Source organism: Mustela putorius, unplaced genomic scaffold (assembly GCF_011764305.1).
Source record: "Mustela putorius furo isolate JIRA1106 unplaced genomic scaffold, ASM1176430v1.1 tig00000578_pilon_pilon_pilon, whole genome shotgun sequence".
In the NCBI taxonomy this organism is placed as follows: domain Eukaryota; kingdom Metazoa; phylum Chordata; class Mammalia; order Carnivora; family Mustelidae; genus Mustela; species Mustela putorius.
This window is the reverse complement of record NW_025421422.1, coordinates 3,939,165-3,960,570: the sequence shown is the minus strand read 5'-3', so window position 1 is coordinate 3,960,570 and position 21,406 is coordinate 3,939,165. Positions and strand designations below refer to the sequence as shown.

Here is a 21,406-nt window from a genome sequence, read left to right as displayed (position 1 = left end):
GGATTTAAGAGCCCTGCATCAGGAACCAGGGTCAAAGACTAAATATTTGAACAAAAGGCTCTGGTAGCACTCTTATAACTTAAGAAATAACAAGGGAGCTTTGTGCCAGGAACTGAGGATACAGATGAAACATATTTTCTATAATCTCACAGGATGCAATTCAACCCTTAAGACTCCCCTTCCAAGAGCAGGCCCAAGGAGCTGCATTTAGGCCAGTATAGCTGGGAGATCCAGGAAAGTCACATTTTCCAGGAAGGATGCCTTCTGTAAACTTCTCATGATTCAAAACTTCGTATTCCAAGACCCGTTTTCCCACCCTGGGAATGAGTGTAAAGTCGGTGATGGAATGTGCTCCCACAGTTCACTAATCTAGGACCGTCTTACTAAATATTAGTTTTTGATGCTGCTTTGTATCTTTGCAGCATTCTCTCTACCAGTGAGGACTCTTCTAAATCAACAGCAACACCTGTCCAGGAGGTGATTAAGTCTTCTTTTGTAGTGTTTTTACATATCAAGTGTCTACTCCAAAGGTATTGATCTGAATGTGTTTTTCAGCACTAGTATCTCTACTTTGTAAATGCTTGGATGATGTTGTTACAGCTTTTTCAAGTGGTTTGTAGGGGCGCGTGGGTGGCTTAGTCATGAAGTGTCTGCCTTTGGCTCAGGTCATGATCTCAGCGTCCTCGGATGGAGCTCCGCAACAGGCTCGCTGATCAATGGGAAGCCTGCTTCTCCCTCTCCCACACCCCTGCTTGTGTTCCCAACCCCAGGTCTCTCTCTGTCAAATGAATAAGTAAAAATCTTAAAAGAAAATAAAGTGGTTTGTAATGACCGTTATGGCAAAAATAACAGTTTAATGGGCACAAAAACAGTTGCTAGAGTCCAAGACATGTTAACAACAGTGTGATTTGCTCCATAAGGGCGCACAAGGTGGTGATTTGTTTCACCACCACACCCCCCGCCCCCACCCCCCACCCCCGCCCCCGCTGAAGTGGCGCCTCCTTGTGGCAGCAGCATAAACAGTTTTTCATTCATTCTATTCCCCGTGGCTTTGATGTTGTTCAATATCTAAGGAGTAAAAATGTTTTCTTTTTCTGGCATATGTGTGATTTCCAATTTACACATGGAGTGGCATTTTGTTAACATTTTTGTGGCACTGTGTCAGAGTCACATAATTCCTATCTGCATATGATGGCTAGAAATTGGCAGTGTGGCTCGTGCCCTCGATGAAACATAAAAGCTTTCTTATACCTGTCCTTCCTGTTTGGGGTCCCATAGGAGCTAGGGGATGCAGTTCTCAGAGAGCAGTTGGGCCTGAGCAAGAAGCCCATCAATAAGGAAGAGGTGACACTGCCACAGCTGGGTAATTTGTCTCTGCTCTTCTGCAGCCCATTTGGTGATGATGTATTTGTCCCAGAGAATAGATGATGGCAGGTTTGTTCATATTTTACACTTATGAACCTGCCTGTTCCTCTCCGCCTGCCTCTGCCCATTTGTTTTTGTCCCTTGCTCCTCTCATTTTTTTCACAGATTGGGCAGCAGGCCTTGGCCATGAGTTATGAAGGTGGATTCTGTGAGGGCAGCTTTGGGAAAGGAAGGAGGAGAAGAGATGGGTCAGCTCTCTGCAGAGAGGGGAAGGATGGACAGGTCTGGGAGACAGAGATGTCACAGACTCGATGGTGGGCAAGAAGGGAACTCAGAGAGGAAGAGGAGGGAGAGATCCTAGGACAGAAGACAAGGATACTAGGGTGGCCTGCTCACAAGAGGACGGTTTGGAATGCTAGGTCCAGTCCCAATAATTAATTTGGACCTAGTACAAAACCTAATCACAGTAGCCATCCTCCCAGGTTGCCCCCATGACTCTTGCATCTTGATATTTATACCCTTGTAAAACCCCCTCCCACACTGAGCAGGACTGACATGCGTAACCAATACGACAGGCAGAAATGAAAAGTGCGATTTCCAAGGTCACAAGAGTCCTTGAAGGTTCCACTTAACTCTCTCTTGGACCACTTGGTTTAGGGGAAGCCCGCTGCTATGTAGTAAAGATACCCAAGCAGTGTCTAGAGAAGTCTATGGTCAACAACCAGCACTCACTTGTCAGGTGTGTGAACAGCCTACTTGGAAGCAGATCCCATAGCCCGAGTCAAGCCTTCAGATGACCACAGTGCGAGCTGACACACATACATATTTAACAAATACATATTAGTTTATTTATTTATTTAAATAACCCCTATACCCAAGGTGGGGCCCAAACTCACAAATCCAAGGCCAAGAGGCCATGCTCTTCCAGTTGAGCCAGCCAGCTGCCCCAACAAGCTGACATCTTGTAGGCTGACACTGCACCTTTGTGGGAGATGCTGAGCCAGAACCACCAGCCCAGCTAACTACTCAATTCTGAATTATTTCTGACCCATTTGGAACCATGTGTGATAATAATTGTTTATTATTATCACACATGGGAGGGGGTTTTACAAGGGTATAAATATCAAGATGCTAGATTTGGGGGGTGATTTATTCCACAGTAATTAGAAATGGTCTAATTCCTTATTTGTAGAATTGTTGCCCAACATCTACCTGGTTTGCTGCCCAGAATGCCCAGTCCGTGGGTCAGGAACTCACTCCCATCAACTGCTCAGTTAACCAGCACTGCATGTCACTGAATGTCACAAAGAGAAACCCTGTGCACCACTCCTTCAAGCAAGGTAAATGGAGTTAGTTAAGCAAGGAAAAGATTCTGGGATGAAGTGGGCATGTGTTATGAAGAGAGGGATGGGCGCCTGGGTGGCTCAGTGGGTTAAGGCCTCTGCCTTCAGCTCAGGTCATGATCTCAGGGTCCTGGGATTGAGCCCCACATCAGGCTCTCTGCTCAGCAGGGAGCCTCCTTCCGTCTCTCTCTCTCTCTCTCTCTGCCTGCCTCTCGGCCTACTTGTGATCTCTGTCTGTCAAATAAATAAAATCTTTTTAAAAAAAGAGAGAGAGAGAGAGAGAGAAGGATAGGCCCACAATTGGGATGACCAAATCTCCTGGTTTTCCTGGGATGGAGGGGTTTCCTAAATGGAGGTCTTCCAGTGCAAAAACTGGGAAAGTCTAGGGTAAACTGGAATCAGTTGGTCATCCTAGCTGGGGTTGGGGTTGGGGTCTCGAAGCTGTACTTCCAGTCAGCTCCCACGCTGTGGTTCATAGGATGTGGGGAAGAAGATCTATCTCCCATCTCTCCTGGTCTGGGGTGGGAGATGCTCCTGGAACCACCTACTGTTATCTTCTTGCCTCACTTAAGTGGATGGAGATGGGGAAACCCTCTTGGAAATGTCAGACCAGTGTGAGGAGGCTACAGGTCAGCCCTCCTTCTTGCCAGCAGATGTGGCCAGAAACATCTGGAATTTGGTGAAGACTCACCCTAGACCAGGAGGGCCAGCCCCTTCCTGTCCACGGGTTCTGGCTTCCCATGGTTTCATTACCAAATGCCCTCTACCGCTTGGCCAATGTATTGCTCTGTAGTCTCCCTTGGCATAATTCAGTCATAGGTCACCAAGGCTGCCCCCTCCATCATTTGAGAGCTATTCTTTGTACTCGGTGATAAGTTGGCTCCACATAATCTCTACCCTTTGATTATATATGATTGTGCTAAACATTTCTAACCTGTTTCAGCCTGGCACCCTTTTCACATACTATGCTCACATTGCTCTCTCTGCCCAAGTTTCCCCTTGCCCTGCTCCCTTCTCCTGCAAACTCTCTCCACTTATCCTTTCAACCATAGGTTCAAAGTCAGGCCCCCTGGGAGGCCCGTTGGGACTCCATTTCTGCCTCTCCAGGTCTACCACACTCAGAGCCTAAGGGAAGGAAAAGTTCTACCACATGACGCAAGTGACATCCCATTTGTTTCACCTCCATCTACCCATCTGGGCTTTTCCTGAGTGACTGGGACTGGGGAGCTTCTGATCACACCAGCTTCCAGAAGGGGAAGTTTATTTCCTTTTGGTCCTTTGGATAAACCCAAAGAGCCAAGGGGCACAGCTATATCCGAGTTCTTCGTCTTTGTTTTCGTTTTGTTTTTTTAATTCTTTTTTTTTTTTTTTTTTAAGATTTTATTTATTTGACAGAGAGAGAGAGAGAGAAAGCCCGTGCACAAGCCAGGGGAGCAGCAGGCAGAGGCAGAGGGAGAAGCAGGCTCTCTGCTGAGCAAGATGCACGATGGGGGCACCATCCCAGGATCCTGGGATCATGACCTGAGTCTATGGCAAACACTTAACCAACTGAGCCACGCAGGTGCCCCTCGTGCTCTTCTTTGGTAACACAGAGAGAAGGCCTCAGACTCACAGCCTTCTGCCCTAGCTATAAGGCAGTGGTCACAGTGCTGTGTCCACAACATAATTTCGATGGTTCTGCCTGTTTATGACAGGTTTTCCATTTATCATGAGATTATAGTTTCCTTTTTAAATAAATCACAGATATATGTTCTTTTAGAAAGCAGAGGGGAAAAAATTACAGTGCAAGCCTCACTTCCTTATAGAAGTCATTACTGACCCTCAAGTGTATATAGGATGATCTCCCTTTTCCTCTTCCCCACCCATTGTTAAGTCCTCACAGCCTCCCATATTTCTCCCTAGTCTGCACTGTAACTGACAAAATACTTTTGTATATATTTTTCACTTATTTAGTAAATATTTAATGTATATCAGGCAGGAGAAGTGAGGGGAGAGCAGCCTAAGGCATCTGTCCTGAAGGGGCTCAAAGTCAGTGATTTTGTCTCCCTTACCAGATCTCGAGTCCCAAAAGGGCTGGGGGCTTGTTTGTCCTATCCATCTTTAGTGTCTCAGAGCCTAACACAGAGCCAGGCTGACTCAGTATTTGCTGAAGGAGTAACAAAATTAATGCCTGCCCTCCACCCCCCTTGCCGAGTGTAGAGAAGGGGGCCAACGGTCAGTGGGTGGATATTCTTTCAGGGGTATGTATGCAAGTATCCATGCATGCACCCAGGAACCTGGGCCCCTTGTGGGGTCTGCAAACTCCCTGCTCTTGCTGAGATCTGTGACCTGGGGGATTGTGGACTGAGAAAGGATTAGTTTGGAAGGCAGGCAAAAGAGCCAGGACAAGGCCAGGAGAAGGCATGGGGCCCAAGATGCCCAGGTAGAGATGGTAAAACGGGATGAAGATAGAAAAGGAAATGAAGAAAGTACTAGTGGCCCAGAGCCTAGTCCAACTGTATTCAATTGTTAAGGGTTTGTTCTTTTTTTCTTTTTTCTTTTTTTAGATTTTTTAATCTATTTATGAGAGACAGAGAGAGAGACAGAGACAGAGGGAGAAGCAGGCTCCCTCCCGAGCAGGGAATCCAATGCAGGACTCGACCCCAGAACCCCGGTATGAGGACCTGGGCCAAAGGCAGGCGCTTAACCATCTGCGCCATCCAGGCGCCCAAGGGTTTGTTCCTTTGATAATGTGCTAAATACTGCCCGTGGATCCTTCCTCCCCAGAAAAACGCACAACTTCAGGGGACCTACTCACTGACCCTCTGCTACTAATCTTGAGTGCCCAATTAAGAACCTGCAGTATCAATGTTCGACGCTTCCATTTTACCGAGGTGAACACTGGGGCCCAGAGTGGATAAAGGCCTTCGTCAAGGTGACAGAGCAAGTCAGTACCAGAGCTGCAGGAACTCTGAAGACAGGAAACTGTCTTCAGCCCAGCCGTTGTGGAGTTGGGGGATGTCCCGCGGCAACGCCCACCTGACTGCTCGCGGATGGAGGCGGGCTAGCTGGGTGGGGCGGGGATTAATCACGCCCCGCCCTACCTCCGGGTTCGGGGGCGGGACCTTTCTCCAACCTGCGCCGCTCCAACATGGCTCCGCGGCTGTGCAGCATCTCTGCGGCGGCGCGGCGGCTGCTGGGGGGCCCGAGGCCGGGCGCCGGGGACTTTGCGGCTGCTGCGCGGTGAGAGCCGGGTGGAGGGTGGGGGAACGGCGCGCGCGCGAGTTGGGTGCAGGGGCGGGGGCCAGGGTCTGGGTTTGGGGGATGGGCAGGCTCGGGCTTGGAATCTATGGGTTAGAGGCGGGGGCAAGATATAGGCCTGGGGAGGAGCTCTCGGCAGGGAATGGGAAGGATGGATAAGATAAGCGCAGGGTCTTTGTCCTAGTGGGTTGGGTACAGAATGAAAGATGGGGTGAATGGGAGGGGCATTTCCTGGGCCCTGGAGAGTAGGAACCGGGCAGAGGGCAGGAGTGGCTCCTTCTTTAGGCCTTTGGGATGATTGTGAAATAGCATCCACTGGGGACTTCTAGGAGAGGCAGCTCCAGCTTCGGGAAGTTCTCGGAGGAAGAGATATGGGGAGCAGTGGGGAACCCCCAAAGGCCATGGTTGCACAGACCCTTTGCTCCCCAGTCCTGAACAGTATAAGTGGGGCAGAGGAGGCCTGGAAAGGGATGAGAGTTGCCCAAGGTCACTCTCTCTGGTGTCTCTGGGTCTGGACACAGGTCTCCTAACAACCAGTGCTCTTTGCACCACAACTGGTGGCCTCCTGGGAGGAGGAGGCTGGCTTGACCATGCCCTCAGCCTGGGCTTTTTTTGGGACTGAGGCAGGGCTTGACCTCCCTCACCGGGCCTGGGTGGCCCCTCCCTCCTCTGTCTCGAGGACCCTGTACTTTCCCCATCTCCTCATCACCCTGTAGACACATTTGCCTATCTCCCCGAGTGGCGTGTCACATCACTTTTCTGTTAATCCAGCCCTTAGCACAGGGTTCAAGACAGTATGCTCAAGAACATATTGCTAATGAAGTGAAGACACCTGTCTCCCCACCTGTGGAAAGGAAGCAGGGGGCTCTCCTGTCCAGCAGCCCAGCCAGGCATGAAGCTGCAGAGTTCTGTTAGGCCTTGCCAGCCATGGGATCTCAGAGCATTGTGCAGTGTGGCTCTTGGGCTGTTGGGAAAGAGGAGCCAGACCTGCACCCCTACTCTGACTGCCCAATAACTGGGGAGAACCTTCCTAGCATGAAAAGAGCCTGGAGTTTGTCTGGCATGGGCAAATTTAACTCAGCCTGTTAGTGTGGTGACCTTGGGCAAGTCATTTGGCCTCTTGAAGTATCAGCTTCCTCATTTGTAAAACAGGAGTGATAAAATGGTATGTATGTCATAGAGCTGTTGAGGGCTAAAAAGCCACATCACATATGTGAGGCTTCTAGCTCCTGGTGAACATGCAACAGATGTTGCCCTTGTTCAGACAATTTCTGCATGAACCCCTTATGCCAGCAGGGCTGAAACGGGCTTGGGGAGATCATCTTCTATGAGGCTTTTGTTTTCCAGATGAGAAAATTGAGGCTGGGGACGGGACCTCCCTTCCTCAGGGTAAAAGAATCAGTAGGTGGTAGAGCCATTTGTGTGGCAAGTGTCCAGAGGCTGCAAAAGGAGCATGGGACATAGAGGCCACCTGAAACTCCTCACTTAATTCACTTGGATGAAGCGCTGAACCGCTGTAAACCTTGGTTTCCTTTTCTGTAAAGGGGGGATGATAATCCCAGCTGGGAGTTTCTGCGGGATTGCTGTGAAGGCACTTGCGTTGATACTTACAAAATCACTCAAAAACTGCATCTGAGTTACTTATGCCCTGATCTCAGTTTGGGTACCTGGCAACATCCCCTCCTACTGACCTTTAGCTGGTCCCATATCTCCCTGGAGTCACTAGAGGGTCAAGCAGCAGCCTTTCAGGCTCTGAGGTTTGGGGGCTGCTGGGATGGAGACAGAGTGTGGGCTCTGAAGTCAGATGGATGTGGATTGGAATCCTCTTGGCCATTAATGAACCATCTTTGAATAAGGCATGGAAAACTTCATTCTTCTCAAAAACATACTGTGGGGGGGTGCCTGGGTAGCTCAGTGGGTTAAAGCCTCCACCTTCGGCTCAGGTCATGATCTTGGGGTCCTGGGATCGAGCCCCACATGGGGCTCTCTGCTCGGCGGGGAGCCTGCTTCCTCCTCTCTCTGCCTGCCTCTCTGCCTACTTGTGATCTCTGTCAAATAAATAAATAAATCTTAAACAAACAAATATACTGTGAGGATTAGTTCTTAGCACATAGTAATTGTTCAATAAATAGAGTTGCTACTCTTTTTTTTTTTTAAGATTATTTATTTATTTATTTGTCAGAGAGAGAGAGAGAGAGAGAGAGTGAGAGCACGCACAGGCAGACAGAATGGCAGGCAGAGGCAGAGGAAGAAGCAGGCTCCCTGCCGAGCAAGGAGCCCAATGTGGGACTCGATCCTAGGACGCTGGGATCATGACCTGAGCTGAAGGCAGCTGCTTAACCAACTGAGCCACCCAGGCGTCCCAGAGTTGCTACTCTTGCACCAGTAATCCTGTTGATAGAACTATAGTTATTTTATTTTTATTATTATTAAGTAAGCTCTATGCCCAGCATGGGACTTGAACTCAGGGCCCTGAGATCAAAAGTCCCATGCTCCACTGACTGAGCCAGCAGGGCACTCCAGAACTTCAGTTCTTTTAGTTCTCCTGGTGTGTCTTCTCAATATACACTTCTGCAACAGTAAGCAGAAACATGGTCCCTTCCTGCAGTCAGCCATCTCTAAACAGAAGTGTATTTCAGATTGTGCCTAGAGCTGAGTTTCCTAGCATATAAATCTAGAGAACTTTCTGGAGCAATTTCATGTTGAGGGGGGCAGGGCATCAGACTGTTGATCCCTGTCGAGAGTGCAAATGTGACATCTACTGAAAAGTTCTCATCCGGGACAAACATTTGTTGAGCAATTCCCATGCCAAAAGCACTGTGCTGTGTACCATGGCAGGGGCCTGGGGGAAGACATTAACTAGTGACTTCTGGTGTGCCTGGGGAGATTAGACAGATGAAAACAATAAAAAGGCTGATGGGGAAATGTGAGGGGTGTTTTGTGGAAGGGGCTAAACTGGTCCATGTGGGGCAGCTCCTTCCCATAGATTGGGCAAAGCTGCATGGTGTTTTTCTAGGCCTAATGAGATACCAGAATCTTTGGCATTCCTGAGATGACATGGAAAAAAAAAGAGGAAAGAAATTGGGGACTGTTCGAGATCAGTGATTCTTAAACTCGAGCAGGAATCAGAATCCCTTGGTGGGCTTGTTAAAACCCAGATTGCTAGGCCCGCCCCCAGAGTTTCTGTTGCCATAGGTCTAGGATGGGGCTTGAGAATTCTTCAGGTGACATTAATGCTGTGGGTTTCAGAACCACCAGGATAGTGAATTCTGGCTCTGTGGAAAGCTTGCCAAAGTACACAAGAGCTGGAATTCCAAGTGAAGACATCCAGCCTTCGTTTTGTTTTTGTTTTTTGTTTTTTTGTTTTTTTAAATTTTATTTATTTGACACAGAGAGAGAGATCATAAGTAGGCAGAGAGAGAGGGGGAAGCAGGCTCCCCGCCGAGCAGAGAGCCCGATGCAGGGCTCTATCCCAGGACCTCGAGACCATGACCAGAGCCCAAGTTAGAGGCTTAACCCTCTGAGCTACCCAGGTGCCCCCAGCCTTCGTTTTGTACACAATGGGGAGCCACAGAAGACTTTTGAGCCAAGCAGTAATAACGTTACCAAATTGTGCTTTACAAAGACAGGTGGGCAGATTAGGAAAAGTGGGAAAAGAGTAGGAGCTTGGGGATCTGTGAGAAGTTTGGTAGCAACCGTGATACTAGCTGCACTGCCATGTGAGGCCCTTTCTCTAGAGGACCTATCCTAATGCCCCTATTTTACAGAGAAGGAATATGAAGCTCAAAGAGACGAAGCTGTGCTGAGATTAGAACCTGGATTCATCCAGAATTTGTTCTCTTAAGCACTAATTCTGCTCCTGATGGTGGGGTGGGGTGGGTCCTGAGCCCTGCATCCACGCTCTGAGCCACCCTTTCTCTACTTACTTACCTTCCAGCTTTTATTGTCTTTAAGCAGCTTTCTGTCTTAGCTTCCCCGCTTCCCCCGCCCCACTGCCTTCATTTATTTCCCATATGCAGACTGAGCATGCGCCAGCTGTCCAGCACTGTTCCAGGCACTGGGTTACGTGGGGCAGACAAGATCCCTGTCCCTGTGGGGCTGCTTCTAATGGGCAGACGATAAACCAGGCACATAATCAAAGGAAAAAAACCAAGGTATAATGTGTTAGAAGGAACTATGGAAAAATAGAGCACAGGGTGAGAGGGGTTGGGGAGTTCAAGGGAAGGAGGATGTTGTGATTTCACTGAGAAAGTGAAATTTGGATTCTTGAGAATGTGAGCCTATGAACACTGCCTTAGAGTTCAGACCCTGACCTGGGATCCTGGACAGGTCCCATCTTGGGTTTTACCTGGAGAAAAGATCTTTAGAGATAGGCTACTCCAGTTTGCTCATTTGACACACGGGGAAAGAGGCCTGTAGGCATGACAGATTAGGGAGTGGGGAGAAGAGATGGGAGCCCATCAGAGCTCTGGGACCCCCTGCCATTCCCCCGGAGTGGAGAACATTCTAGCCCCCCACTCTTTCTCCAGGGGCTGGCCTCCTGGCTGTTTATCTTGGTCAGTACTGATGTTAATAAATTACTCAAAGCCCAGTCCTGGAGCAAAGGTCTTGGCTGACAGTAAGTAGGAGCCACTGTTTTCCCTGCCACCACCCCTTCCAAGGGAAGCATCCCCCCCTACTTTCAAACCAAAGGTCAGATCTCTCTGCTGGTGGCTTTGTTGAAATACCTGGTTCTTCCCCGTATGTGCCTGATGCCCCCCCAGGTCAGTGCTCAAACCTAAGTTGGGGGCTGATTTAGGAGGAAAGAACTCTGGGTGGGTTCTTGCCTCAGCTCTGCCCCTGATTTACTATGTGACCTTGGGCAAGTTCCTTAAACCTCCTATTTTCAAGAGAAAATATCAAAAATGGCAATACTAATAGATATCAACACTGTGTCAACACTACATAGAGCATGTCTGAAAAGCTCATCACGGATCCCTGACAGAAGATGTCCTCAGCTGAAGTACCGAGAGCAAAGCTCCCTTACTCTGGTAGCCAGATTTCGCAGAACCACACTGATGATCAGAAGATAATCATCTTTTTGGTTTTTGTTCGTGAAACAGATACATGCACAGTGACAGAACACCTATGAATTCAGAAGCACTTAAAGTGGTTTTTTTTTTTTTTTAGCTTTACAAAGAACTATAGTGAATAAATAAAAATTTAACCATCTCCCTTTCCCCTTTCCAAGGTAAGCAATATTAGGTTTGGGACAAATCTTCACTCATTTTTCTCCATGTTCATACAACTGTTTTACTACTTTAAGATACTTTTTTTTATTTCATCAGTCTCGTGGCTGCTCCATATTTTGAGGAAAAAAATAATACTTTGATTTGCAAGACAATTCTTTTTATTTTAGTCATAGAAAAGGATTGAAAAAGGAGAGGACTTGCGGGCCCTTAAGGCTCCCACTGTCAGGCTCCCTGGCTGGAAATCATCTAGCAGGAGACTGGTCTTCAGGCCTAACTGCAAATTGTATCACTGCTGCTAAGCAAGAAGATTTAGAGCCTCTGGCAGTCTAAAAATAAGCCCTGCCCCTGCTGGGACCTTGTGTGGGAAGTATAATTCCAGCTGGCAGGACGTGCAACAGGTCCCCTGCTCTGAACAAAAATTTTTTTCTTTTCTTTTCTTTTCTTTCTCTTCTTTCTCTCTCTCTTTCCCTTCCTTCCTCCCCCTTCCCTCCCTCCCTCTCTCCCTCTTTCTCTCTTTCTTTCAAAGCACCTTAGCCAGGTTCACAGGGTAGACATTTGTCAATTAAGTGTGGCCTGGATGAATGAATGAATCTTGCCATGGAATGCCTTTTTACCCCCTCTATCTGCTGTTATCTGCCAAATCAACCCTGGAGATTCAGAGACTGGTCAGATCACCTCCTCTGGAGAGTTTGCCTAGATTGCCAAAGGCTTGCTGACCTAGGCTCTCCCAGATCCCTCTGGCTACAATTACGTTTCAAAGCCTGCTTCTTGCAGTGGACTGTGACTTCCTCAAGGACAAAGTTTATTTTTCTTTGGATTTCCATTTGTGGAGGCTGGGAAGGGGTCACAGGCCAAGTGGAGTGTGAGCCCTGGAGAGGACAGTGAGTATAGGCTTCTGCCAGAGGGAACAGAAATTACAAATAAAGCACTGAGGAAGAGAGTCTGGTATGTTCGGGGAGGAGCAGATCTGGATAGTAGAGTACACAGGTTGGGCGGAGGGGACAGCAAGGAAGGCTGGTAAGATCAGACGGGCTGTTAGGGATTTTGAAAATCTGGCAAGGTGGGTTTGGGGTTGAGCCTCTTGTCAGAGGGCTGCAAATATGTGCCCCAGGTGGAGAGGATGTGGCAGATAAAGGGAGACTGGAGAGAGGTGGGAGGTAGGGCTGCTTTTTCTGGCCTCCTGAGGCCCTTGCAAAGCTTTAAGAAGCAAATTGGGCAACCATGATCTTGAAAAGGGACCACTCTGCTCGGCTGGCTCCAGTGATGTTTTTGTTTTGTTTTGTTTTTTAAAGTTTTTTTAAAAAAGATTTTTATTTATTTATTTGGCAGACAGAGATTACAAGTAGGCGGAGGAGATAGGCAGAAAGAGAGGAGGAAGCAGGCTCCCCGTCGAGCAGAGAGCCTGATGTGGGGCTCGATCCCAGGACCCTGGGACCATGACCCAAGCCGAAGGCAAAGGCTTTAACCCACTGAGCCACCCAGGCACCCCTGTTTTTTAAAGATTTTATTTTATTTATTTGACAGAGAGAAAGACAGCAAGAGAGGGAACATAGCAGGGGGAGCAGGAGAGGAAGAAGCAGACTCCCCACTGAGCGGGGATGGAATCAGGCAGGACCTGAGCCAAAGGCAGCCGCTTAACGACTAAGCCACCCAGGCGCCCTCCAATGATGTTTTACACCCTGGAGCCGCTGCTGGATTCCATGGCCCCGTTCCTAGAGATGTGGGTCATCCGGCTATCTGAGGGATGGGGAGCAGGATATCTGAGCAGGTGGAAGAGCCAGGGCTATCCCCACCTCTTTTTGTCCTCTGCCCTGCAGCTTCTATTCCAAGGACAATGAAAGTAGCTGGTTCCGCTCCCTCTTTGTGCACAAAGTGGATCCCCGGAAGGATGCCCACTCCACCCTGCTATCCAAGAAGGAGACCAGCAACCTCTACAAGATCCAGTGTGAGTGGCTGCTGAGGTAGTCCACCCTCCCAGAACCTCCAGGGGGCATGTGAGGCTTCCGCTGGGACACGAGAAGGGCTGGGACGTCCTGAGCTCTCCTGGGAGTCCTGCCCCTTGGGGGACAACCTCCCATCCCACCTCCCCACAGGAACACAAGCCCCTTGCTTCACCTCCCACTCTCTTTCCTCTGTTGCAGTTCACAATGTGAAGCCTGAATGTCTGGATGCCTACAACAGCCTGACGTGAGCACCCTCCTCCGTGTGCTGGTCCCACCCCCTGCTTGGGCGTGAGCCTCCGTCCCAGCCCCATTCTCCTTGCAGAAATCTAGGAGACATAGATTTCAGAGCCAAAAGTCCTAAGAATGAATTGTCCAGTCTCTGCATCTTAGAGATGGGGAGACTGAGGCCCAGCCCTGAGGGCCTGAGTTGGAACCCTTATCTCAGGGGCCCTGGTGGCTGGTGCGAGCCCTTCCCACCTTCTCTGTCACCCTCCCCCCACCCCAGGGAGGCTGTGCTGCCCAAGCTGCACCTGGATGAGGACTATCCCTGCTCGCTCGTGGGCAACTGGAACACATGGTACGGGGAGCAGGACCAGGCAGGTGAGGTGCCCACCTTCCCAATGCCATTGCCACCCAGCCCAGGTCTCTGGCACCCCTCATGCCTGGCCACCCTCCTCTCCCTCTCCACAGCGCCCTCCAGAGGAATCTTTCTAAATGCAGTCCTCATCAGCTCACTCCACTGCTCTTTCTTCTCAAGGGCCTAGGTGCCCTGCCTGTAACTGTTCCTGTTGGTCCTCAGTATGAGGTTTATCCCTTTTCCACCGACCAGCATTCATGGTCTTGGTAGACTTCCATCCATACAGTATTGTTGCTGTTTCCCTTGGGAAAGAGGTCTTTAAGCTCTAGGGGCAGACCATATTGCAGGTAGGAAAATCAAGGCACAGATGGAATCAGAAGGTAGGTAAGGGACAGGCCAGGGAGGGAAGGAAGAGAAGTCTGGGCTTCCAAACTGCTGGTGAGCCAGCTGCCCTCAGCTCTAGCCTGCCTGACTCACCCTTTGGAGACCTTCCTCCCTCAGCCCCAGCCAGGCTCCCAGGAATGGCAAGATTGTTTCCTTTCTTCTCTTCCCCCTTGGTTATTGGAAGGAATAGTAGTTTATGGGACTGCCATAGCAAAGTTCCAACTGCTGGGTGGCTTAAAACAACAGAAATCAATTCTTTCAAGTTCTGGAGCCCAGGAGTCTGAAATCTAGGTGTTGGCAGGGCTTTGTTCTCTCCAAAGGCTCTAGGGGAGAATCTTTTCTTGCCTTTTCCAGCTTCTGGCAGTTGCTGGAAATGTTTGGCTTTCCTGGGCTTGTCGAGGCATCCCTCCCATCTCTGACTGTTGTCACAGAGCGTTCTCCCTGTGTGCCTCTGTCTTTACATGGTGTCCTGGTGTCTGTGTCCAAATCACCGTCTTCATATGAGGACACCAGTCACTGAATTTCGGGCCCACCCAGTAGGATGGCATATTAGCATGATCGCATCCATGAAGACTCTGTTTCCTATTCTGAGGTTCTGGGTAGGCATAGAACTTCAGGGGAAGGGGACACCATTTGACCTAGCAGCACAGAGAATTCAAACAACACAAAGAATTTTCAGTGAAAAACAGGCCTCCCTCCTTCCCATGAGCCCCCAGGCCTCAGAGGCATCTCCTGTTACAGTCTTTTGGGTCTCCATTGAGAGATGGTGCATAGCTTAACATCACTGAATATGTCCCCTTACCCCTAGACAGATGTGCTAGCGCACTGTGCATCCTTTTGTGGTCCTTGTTTTGTTTTGAATTCACTGTTCTAGAATGTTCCATCTTAGCTTATCAGATCTACTGGCCCCTTTTTTTAAGATTTTATTTATTTATTTGACAGAGAGAGAGATCACAAGTAGGTAGAGAGGCAGGCAGAGAGAGAGAGGAGGAAGTAGGCTCCCTGCTGAGCAGAGAGCCTGATGCGGGGCTTGATCCTAGGATCCTGAGATCATGACGTGAGCGGAAGGCAGAGGCTTTAACCCACTGAGCCACCCAGGTGCCCCTCTACTCACCGTTTATCCAACCTATCCATCCTAAGCCTCGTGGTCAGGTTCATGTGTGCTCTTGTACTTTGGGTACAAGGACACATCTGATCCTCTTGTGCTATTTAAGGAAGGTTGGGTGGAAATGTTATTCCCATTTTTAAGATGAGGACGTCGAGCCTGGAGGGGGTCAAAGGCCACCTGGCAGACCTGGAGCTCAAACTCAGGCCTCCTGGGTTTGTGTCTGGGGTTATCCCCTGCCCAGCGCCATCCCCCACCAGGGCAAAGGGAACTCAAGAGAGTCCTGGGGCTAAGGAGACCTAGCTGGAGACTGCCCCATTTCATATGCCCTTAACTGGCCTTGGGGTATGCAGGGCAGAGTCCCGGCAGCCCTCTGACCTGTACCTCCTGTTTTCTCCCCCACGTAACAGTACACCTGTGGCGATTCTCAGGTGGCTACCCAGCCCTCATGGACTGCATGAACAAGCTCAAAAGCAACAAGGTATGTTGGCCTCTGCTCCACAAACCTCTCTGAACACTGGCTCTGGCTCAGCCCTGTGCCGGGGGCTGCCAGCACTACCCCATGGGGACAGCTGCTTGGGAGGGGGTGCTCTTCATGGTCATCACGGCCAGACTGCCGTGCCCGCAGGAGTACCTGGAGTTCCGAAAGGAGCGGAGCCAGATGCTGCTGTCCAGGAGAAACCAGATGCTCCTTGAGTTCAGCTTCTGGAACGAGCCACAGCCCAGAGCAGGCCCCAACATCTATGAGCTAAGGACATACAAGCTCAAGGTGCCTCCCCCCACTGGATCCCTGCCTGCCTCCCGTTTTCCCTGCTGTGGTACCCTGACCTGGGGAGAGGGGGGTCCTGTGCCCAGCACCTAGACTGGTGCTTCTGGCCTCTCCCTCCCTATGCACTCACACTTATGTGCACACATGCACACCCAGGTGTGAGCCAGGGCCCCTGAATGAGGGCAAGTGGCCCCTGGGGCTGGGGAGACAGGACAGTTTGCCATCTCCACCTAGCTTGACATTTGGAATCTGAGATGGGGGCTCATTTCCATTCTTTGTTCTGGTTCTCTTTCAGCCAGGAACAATGATTGAGTGGGGGAACAACTGGTGAGTGGGAGTGCCAGGGGTTGGGGGACCCTGCCTACCTGCCCCGCCCAGTTCCCTGGCATGCCGCCTTTCCCAGGGCCACATGGCAGGGAGCCTGGCATCCTTTGCCCCTCATGGATCCAGAAAAAGGATCCAGCCAGGAGGTGAGGACCTCCTAGAGGATTGTGAGGCCTCCCCTAGTGGCGGAATATCCAGCCCCTGGTTGTACCTTTGTTACCCACTTCCCTGATCATCTCTGAGAGCTGAGGGTCCTACCTCTGGCTCCTCCTTTGGGGAGGAGTGTGGCTGAGAAATCAGCCGAGGGACACCTCAGAGGGCCTTTTGCACTGGCCCCAGCTTCTGTTTGACACTCTTCTTGCCATCCCTAGGGCTCGGGCCATCAAGTACCGGCAAGAGAACCAGGAGGCAGTGGGCGGCTTCTTCTCGCAAATAGGAGAGCTTTACGTTGTGCATCATCTCTGGGGTAGGCTGAGGACCCTCCAGGGGCCCTCTGCTAGCCCATTTCCCCACTGTCACTCTGTATAGACAATGCAAATACATTAGTGCCCTTCTGGAGTTTGTGTTCTAGTAGGGAGAGATACCACCTCAGGCATAAACTAACACAGAAACATAATTTCCAATTACTACAATTAATAAAAAGACAGGGGAAAAATGATAAAGAAATACATGGGAATGGTTTGGATAGACAAAGACAGCCTCTCTGAGGAGGTAAAATGTTAACTAAGCTAAAGGATGAGAAGGAGCCAGCTTGTGAATTGCCAGGGAAGGGCATTCTAAGTAGAGGGGACATGTGCAAAGGCCCTGAGGTGGGGAAAAGGCCTTTGAAGAGTACAGAGGAGGCCAGTGTGGAGAGAGTGAAGAGTGTGAGGATATAGGGACATACCAGATCAGGCTGGGCCTTGCAGGCTGTGGGGATGCTTTGGGATTTATCCTAAGTGCAACAGGGGACTGATGTAGCATTTTAAGCAGCATGACATGACCTGATTTGTCAAGCAGGATTCCTCTGCTTGCCATGTGCTTTGCCAAGAATGCTTTGTAGGGGAGCAAGAGAGGAAGTGGGGCATCAGGAGATGGTTAAACTTTTTCAGGCAGATGAGTTTGGGAGGATGGTGGCCTGGCCTAATGTGGTGGCAGTGAGGATGCTGAAAAGGCCACAGATAGATTCATTAGTCTGGAGGTGGAACCAGTGGGCCTTGTGGATGAGTTGTCTATGTGGGGCGAGGCAGGGAGAAAACTCTAGATTCTTTTTTTTTTTTTTTTTTAATTTATTTGACAGAGAGAGAGATCACAAGTAGGCAGAGAGAGGAGAAGGCAGGCTCCCTGCTGAGCAGAGAACCCAATGCGGGGCTTGATCCCAGGACCCTGAACTGAGATCATGACCTGAGACAAAGGCAGATGCTTAGCCATCAGAGCCACCCAGGTGCCCCAGAACTCCAGATTCTTGCTTGAGCAGCTGTGTGTCTTTTACTGAGACCCTAGGTGGACCAGGTTGAAGGGGTCAAGAGTGTAATTTTGGCCCCCGGAAATGTTGCATTTGAGATGCTGACACATCCAAGTGGAGACGTCAAGTGGGCACTGGATACATGGGTACGGAGCAGAAGAAGAGTTCTGGGCTGGAAATAGAAAGTTGGGAGTTGTCAACAAATGTACTGATGGAATGAGATTGTCAAAGCAGACAGTGTTGGCTAACAGTTCGAGACTGGGAAGAGACAGAGGGACAGGGTTTGGGGTAATGATAGGAGGGCCCTGTGCTAGGTATAAGATCAGATCCTCTATTTCCCCGGAATGAGCCAATGTGTTTCCCACAGCCTATAAAGACCTGCAGTCTCGGGAAGAGACTCGAAATGCTGCCTGGAGGAAGAGGGGCTGGGACGAAAATGTCTACTACACAGGTGAGTGCTTCCTCTGAGGGGTCAGTCTAGCCCTTGGAGGTCATCTGCCCAGAGCCTAATCTGAGGATAGAATCCCCTCTGCAAGGGGATCAAGCCACACTTGATTACCTCCAGTGACGGGGAACTTACTCTGAAGACAATGAGTGGGTTTCTATCTGGTGGCGCGCTCCACATGATCTAGGCAGTGGGTCTAGGAAGGTGCTCGCAGTGATGAAAACACAGGTAGTCCCCAGGCACTGTGACCTCAAGCGTGGTTCTTCACCATACCAAGGCTGTTTCTTCATCTGTAAGATGGTGACAGTGGTAGCGCCTCCCTCAGAGAGCTGAAGGGAAGATTCTAGGAGCTAAGTTAGGAAAAGTGCTTCACCCGGACCGGCACAGAGGAAGTACACAGCGCATTTTTTTGAGAAGTTTTCGTTGTCTTGTGTTTGCCACCATGCTGGGACCCATGAGAACCGCTTGGAGTCAGTGGGTGTTGACTGCAGTGGGTGGGTGGCTAGAGGACACAGAATGAACAGGAGCTCCTTGAGGAGCTTACAGTTAAGTGTCTGCACTTACCAGCTGGTGCGGGGGAGAATGCTTCCTGAAGGAGTTAGTGGGAGCCTCACTCTTGAAAGCGTGATGTTGAACGATCGTATCAGGATCTCCTGGAAGCTTATTAGAAATGCCGACTCTCAACTCCCACCCCATTTGCTGAATCAGAATCTGCACTTTAACAAGAGCTGTGGGTAATTTGTATGTGTGGTAATGTTTGAATAGCTCTGAGCAAGAGTAAAGAGTCTGACCTCCTGGGTGACCTTGGGCTGACCTCCTGTGGACTGCAGCCTCCCCATATGTAAAGTGAATAATTTGAACTAAATCAGTATTTTTCAAATCTTAGCCCCTTGAAGGACACCCTCTTAGCTTTTGTCCTACCGGTATACTAGGGCTATAATTATTTTCTTTTTTTTTTTTTTTTTTTAAAGATTTTATTTATTTATTTGACAGAGAGAGATCACAAGTAGGCAGAGAGGCAGGCAGAGAGAGAGAGAGAGGAGGAAGCAGGCTCCCTGCTGAGCAGAGAGCCCGATGCGGGGCTCGATCCCAGGACCCTGAGATCATGACCTGAGCCGAAGGCAGCGGCTTAACCCACTGAGCCACCCAGGCGCCCCTATAATTATTTTCTTGATATTTTTCTTTAAATCCTCCTACTTTCTTCTCCACCTAGCTTTGTCCTAAGCAATATTATCTGTGAAATCACTTTTTGCTATGCTACTTATTCTTTCACATCATAGAAACATAAATAGATAATAATGAATATTAAAAAATGTTGTATCTCAGTGACACCCAAGTCCCCTCATATCCCACAGTTGGCTGCTCTCCATTCTAGGAGGGCAGAGGGGCTTTCCCCACCTCAGCATCCCAGGCCTACTCCTTCAATGTCCACTTTTGGGATTCGCTTGCTGCTGCACCCTCTGTGACCTCTGCCTCTCTTTCCACAGTCCCACTGGTGCGACACATGGAGTCTCGGATCATGATCCCATTGAAGATCTCGCCTCTCCAGTGATGCTGCCTCTGCCTCCTTCCCCTTCTCCCTCAGGGCAGCCATGGACAGCAGAGCTCCCAGTTCTGCTGTCTTGGTTTTCTCTTGGATTTGGGAAGACTCTGGGGGTTTTTGCTCGGCTCAGACAAGGGGAAGCTAAAGGATGACAGGGTTCTGAGGACTTGCAGCTCCGCCCAGACCCTTCCCACCTTCCCTGTTCACCCCTTCCCCTGTGCTGGAAGCAGTGTTTAGTTTCTCTGAATGAAGAACAGCAACCTTTTATGTCTTCCTACATTCCCCCCTAAGATTCCTCATCTCAAAGCCACCAGTCCCCATTTATCACCATGGAAGCCCTCTGTTTAGCTTTAGTTGTGCAAAAGGTAGGATGTTGAGTGGTTAGGGAGGAGATGGGAAGGGAGGTCAGATCAGGCCTGGCTGTCTGGAATTCCCTGGTCTCCACTGGACCACTCATTTGCTGAGTAGTCTGAGCCAAGGCCCTCCTGTCAGGGAAAAGCCTAAAACTGCCTCAAAAAGAAAAGGGGAAAACTGTCAAGGTAGCACAGCTGGGGTGAGGTCCGACATATTCCACTCAGACTGGGAAAAGGGATGGGACCTGGAAAGGATCTGGGTCACGGAATAGGACATGAACCTAGAAGGTAGAATTCAGAACTTGATTTGAACTGCAGAATTTGGAATCTGGAATCAGGAATACAGAACAGAGGTTATAGAAAACCACCTGGGGAGGGGTTCCTAATACAAGACAGTTGGAAAGGCTCATCTCTTTCTCCCTAGGTGAGACTGAGAACTTGACTGTTTCAGCCCTTTTGTGTAGGGAGAATCTCCTGCACTTTCTTTTTCATTCCTGCAGGCAAAGTAAAAGGCCAGGGCCTATATTCCCCTCACCCAGCATTCTTTTTCTCTCTTCATATTCTATCAGCCGAACCCCCATTCTACTGTGCCACTGGGTATCTGGAGTGGGATAGTGACTTTGGGAGGCTCCTCGGTGATCCTTACACCTCATGAACCTCTAGGTTGCTTGATTCTGTCTCCCTTTCAGAAAACTTGTGCTGGAGTCACCGATGGAACCAATTAAATATTTACTATAAACTATGATGTTTTTTCTTCATCTGCAAGGAACTTAGGTGCTAGAGGCAGAGCCACTTTCCTAGTTCCACCTGGCTAATTTACCTCCCCTGCCCTGTATTGTGTTCCCTGAGCCACAATGTTGGAGGGCCTCCCCCTAAGGCAGAAGGCATTCGGGACATCAGTGTTTCTACCTCCAGATAAGCAGAATTTACATGAAAAGTCCTGAACTCTGTAGAGTTCGTGCCAGGGGTAGAAAACACTTGAGGCTGTCAAATGCTGCATTAGAATTGTGACTCTGCCCTAGGCAAATGGGGAAACCACTGATGCATCCGTGGGAAAAAAAACAAGTGTAAGAGAATTGAATACCTTCCCTGACTTGCTACCCTCAGTAGTGTGGTATGTCTGGATGAATATGACAGTGGTTAAATATACAGATTATAAAGGCAAATCCACAGGGTTTCGAGTCTTGGCACTACTACGCCCTCGTGTTATCTTGGGCATAGACACTCATTCAACTAATAGTAAGCAGAGCGCCTACTAGCTGCTGGACGTTGCTTTAGGCGCTGAGAAAGGAGTAAACAAGGCAAAGAATCGGTCCCTGAAGTCTCAAGTTGCCTGGTTC

General features: G+C 49.6%; 1 protein-coding gene across 1 annotated transcript; it reads left to right on the top strand.

Moving 5' to 3' along the window:
* The first annotated feature begins 5,788 nt into the window (after positions 1 to 5,788).
* NIPSNAP1 (nipsnap homolog 1) lies at positions 5,789 to 20,808 on the top strand. The gene is made up of 10 exons (XM_004766469.3): positions 5,789 to 5,930; positions 12,997 to 13,124; positions 13,321 to 13,366; positions 13,628 to 13,722; positions 15,599 to 15,669; positions 15,817 to 15,957; positions 16,253 to 16,284; positions 16,653 to 16,747; positions 18,093 to 18,176; positions 19,658 to 20,808. The coding sequence occupies exons 1-10, from the start codon at positions 5,839 to 5,841 to the stop codon at positions 19,720 to 19,722; spliced, it is 849 nt and encodes a 282-aa protein (XP_004766526.1). The 5' UTR covers positions 5,789 to 5,838; the 3' UTR covers positions 19,723 to 20,808.
* Positions 20,809 to 21,406: the final 598 nt, after the last annotated feature.